This window comes from Nannospalax galili, unplaced genomic scaffold (assembly GCF_000622305.1).
Source record: "Nannospalax galili isolate Female #2095 unplaced genomic scaffold, S.galili_v1.0 scaffold144, whole genome shotgun sequence".
Lineage (NCBI taxonomy): Eukaryota > Metazoa > Chordata > Mammalia > Rodentia > Spalacidae > Nannospalax > Nannospalax galili.
This window is the reverse complement of record NW_008353267.1, coordinates 1,007,547-1,011,771: the sequence shown is the minus strand read 5'-3', so window position 1 is coordinate 1,011,771 and position 4,225 is coordinate 1,007,547. Positions and strand designations below refer to the sequence as shown.

General features: G+C 42.5%; 1 protein-coding gene across 1 annotated transcript in view; it reads left to right on the top strand.

Annotated features, from left to right (window-relative positions):
* Window positions 1–3,802, top strand: part of Rhoj (ras homolog family member J) — a 111,772-nt gene extending 107,970 nt beyond the window's left edge. Inside the window, exon 5 of the mRNA XM_029554760.1 lies at window positions 378–3,802. Within this exon, the coding sequence (XP_029410620.1) occupies window positions 378–524 (147 nt within the window). The 3' untranslated portion in view covers window positions 525–3,802. The remainder of the gene's footprint in view (window positions 1–377) is intronic.
* The last annotated feature ends 423 nt before the right edge of the window (window positions 3,803–4,225 follow it).

The following is a 4,225-nucleotide window of genomic DNA, read 5'->3' as shown; positions in this document are numbered from 1 at the left end:
GTCTCCCTGTAGCCCCAGCTGTCCTAGAACTCACTATGTAGACCAGGCTGGCCTTGAACTCACAGAGATCCGCCTGCCTCTGCCTCCCAAGTGCTGGGACTACAGGCATGCGCCACCATGCATGCTAGGAATAAATGGCCGTGGGTCGCTTTGAGAATTTATTGCTTACAAGTGAGCTACAACTCTGTGGTTATTGCAGGAATATGGGTATATAATTACATAAGAATATAGACATGTACATAAGTTAGAGGAGCAGATGTAAAGTGAAATGCAAAAGGGAAAGGAATCCAAAGCAAATCCCCATGCTGTTTGTATGACAAACAGATGTCTGACCAGGTACTAGCTGGCACTCATGACTTTCTTTCTTTGTATTTAAGATTGGAGCACAGTGCTACTTGGAATGTTCAGCCCTGACTCAGAAAGGTCTCAAAGCTGTTTTTGATGAAGCCATCCTTACTATTTTCCACCCCAAGAAAAAAAAGAAAGGCTGCTCGGAGTGCCACAGCTGCTGTGCTTTTGTCTGAAGTTATCTGAGACCTGCGTCCCTGCCGTCCAAGGGGGAGAAGGGCAACAGATCTCTGTGACCCAACTCCAGCCAAAAAGGAGGGAGTGGTCAGAAAGGGATCCTTGCTCCCCAAGGCCCCACCCTTCCACCCTGCCAGTCCTCAGCCCAGCATCCTGTCAGCTGACTGCCACATCCCCAGACCAGACATATCCACCCTGCACCAAGAATACTGAGCCGCATTTCAGACAGGGAGCCGGTGAGGTGTTGGAAGCAAAATCAAGACCATCATGTACTTCACATCTCCCCTCCCATGAACTTGAAGTGACAGGAAATCCTAGCGGGAAAACCAAGAACTCTGCTCCTGCATTGGTGGCCTTACTTTGTGTATTTTTCAGAACTTGGGAATGCAACACTAACCCTCTTTCCTGAATCTTCTCTCTCCCAGGTGTCTTACATTTGTTTCTAATGTTGCAGGCAATTCCCTGATTTCTGCAAATCCCTATCAAAGGAGCCAAAAGACAAAGTGGGTTATGTTCCCGCCTACTGTCAGTAGGTCTCTGCCAAAGTTCTTAGCGCCAGCATGTACCTCTGAATGCCTGATTACAAGAAAACTTTGCAATTTTATAAATTTACAGAGTCATGATTTCTTTAAACCTTTGAAAGAGAACAGCCTGTGAATTATTACAGCTCCACAATTTTGCCAAAGATTCACCCTGCAAACACTTCCAGTGATCCATGGCCTGGTCTTTCAAAATTCTATCGCCATGCAAACTAAAAATGAACTGTGTTTGAGAAAACAGTGTTTCTGCTTTTCATCTGAATTAGTCAGGGCAAGAATTTGACAGAAGCAAGCCATCTTTGACGCTGTTGTTGATTGAGCAACAAACAATAGTCTCTCCCTTCCTCATCAAATGCCCTTGCCCTCCCTCAGCTTCACAGTTGCTCCTGTGCCCAGTTCCATGTGCTCCAAGTCAGAGCCTGACCTAAAAAAGGCTCTGGACACTGGACATGAAAAAGCAAGTGTTCTAGAATCCCTAAGGGTCAAACAAAGTGCCTCAACTTTTCTACTTGCTTTGACCCAACATGCTTCTCAGCTTGCCTCAGTATAAGCTCCAATTACAGTTAAGTGACACTTTCCCGTTGCAACTGGTATGAAGTCATTGCCTCTCTCTCCTTAGTTCATTCTGCCAAATGTCTGTGGAGGAACTAGTTTAGTAGGTGCCATTTCCAGATCGATGCGCTACACCAAGAGAAGGGAATTTGGTCCTTGGGCAGGAAAAGCTTCTAGAGAGAAATCATGTGACTTTTCTACTGGATGATTCCAAACAGCCAGGAACTCTTAGAATAGAGTGACTTTTTATGCTTTAATTAGAGGCTATGATTGGTTCTAATTACTTGTATTTGCTTTCAAATGCCCTGGAATTACCCAGATAGGCTAACTTTTACTAACTTTGAAATTTTTATTGCATAAATAGATCCTATCTTGGCACTATGAAATTGTACCTCTTTTTCTCTTGATTCAAGCTCCCTCCATTGGAGGGAAAAAATCCCAGATTTTCTAGTCTCTTCTGCTCCTAGAAAAACTACATAGAAAAGAATTATATAATATGAGTCTTCTCTCTCTTAAAACCTTCCATGACACCCCTTCATTAGAATTGTATCCATCTTACAGCTTTCAATCACATTTTAAACTCATATAACTTTGTGTAGTTAGGCTCCTATAAACAAAGTAGTAATCTATCAAACTAGTAATAAACTAGTGACAAGAATTTGACCTTTGCACCAAGATGCCTACAATCTAGAGCACACAGCAATGTAATCCCAATTCGTCTGTTTAGAATTTCTGAAATGTGCTTTCCCCTCTTCTACACTTTAATACTGTTTCTCTTCTCTACCATCCAATTGCTACACATTTTCCAAAACACACATAGGTATATATGCATGAGCACACATATAAACACAGACATAAACATACACATCACCTAAAAGGAAACAGGAGATGTGTGAGTCAAAACTTGATGTTTAGAGAAAACAAGGCCTTTCTGCCTTCCTAAGTGGAAATCAACCATGTCTGAGCTACATCCCTGCAGAGGTTGTCAATTCATCCTTCAATAACAGTAAGGAGCATTTAGCCCTGTAATGAAGGAAATGCTATGAGCCAGCTTTGCTGCAGTATGGCATAGCTATCCTTGCTAAGGGGCTGCTTCTCACTTCTCATTGTTGTGGAGGAAAAATTGAAAGTGTTGTGTTGTCTCCACCAAGGAAAACTTCCCAGATGTGTGCAGTCAACAGGAAAATAGCTCCCTGGGCCATCACCTCCCTAACAGGCCAATGGGATTTTTATGGCAGGACCTAATTTATTTCACAAAATGTCTTCTGCCACAAGAATGACTAAGACTGTTCTGAAAACTAAAAGCAAAGAGTCATAGAAATCGAGAGATTTCTATGGTCCACACCATCTTCCAAAGTCAACAAGTAGCAGCTGATCTCCATGTAAGGGGAGAAAAGGCCTCAGATCCTGCAGCACAATCCCTCGATGTACAGATGACACACTCAGCCTGGGTGGGCTGAGAGAGGTGTACTGTGCAGAGCTGAAACAGATCTTGGCACCTGCTTCCCACCAGGCATCCATCAGCTCTGTACTGTAACATGCACAGCGCCACATGTATCAATTTGGAGTTTATACATGCATCATTAGAGTTACATCTATTTATCCTACAGCTTTCAGCCACATTTTGAGTTTCTAACTTTATGTAGTTAGGCTCCTATAAACAAAGTAGCAATCCATCAAACTAGTAATAGAGACAAGAATAGGATCTTTGTACCAATATGCCTGCAATCTAGAGCACACAGTAATGTAATCCCAATCAAGTAGCTAGTTTTACAGATGTTTTTCACTTAGATGGTTGCCAGTTAGAATTCATAGACAGCTGAGATTAAGACATACAAGTCAAAGCCATGTTTACAGTAAGAAATCAGGGTTGTACTCCTAGTACAACCATAGAAGTCAAGAACTACCACAACCTCAACCAAGAATCACAAAGTCAAGAATTAAGTCCTACACTTAAGACAGGAAGGGGGTTTTGATCCTATGAATTCAAAGATACTATGTCTGGTTACAATATGCAAAGAATCATCTGGGAGATGTCTGGTCTGTAAGAGAACTGCCAAGAAGTGGAAATAGCCATCCACGGTGCTCACTGGACCACTAGCAAGGAAATAACACAAAAACAAGAGACGAGAAACAATCACAACTACCCCCACAAACTCAGGAGGAAAAAAAAAAAAAAAAACTAAGACAGGCATGGTAGCTCAAGCCTGTAATCCCAGCACTGAGGTGGCAGAGGCATGAAGAACCCAGGGAGTTCAGACCAGCCTGGTCAACACAGCAACTTCCAGTCTGGCCAACCTACAGAGGGAGACCCTGTCTCAAGTTTTTAAAAAATTGTTTAAAAATGGGGCTGGAGAGATGGCTCAGCAGTTAAGAGCACTGGCTGTTCTTGCAGAGGACCCCAGTTGGATTCCCAGCACCCACATAGCAGCTAACAACCATCCATAACTCCAGTTCCAAGGGAACCTATGCCCTCTTCTGACCTCCACAGACATTGCACGACACGGGTGCACTTATACACATGCAGGTTATACAATCACACATGGAAATAAAAATAAATCAAAAAATAAATCAAAAAATCAAAAAACAAAACTAAACCTAGAATGTGA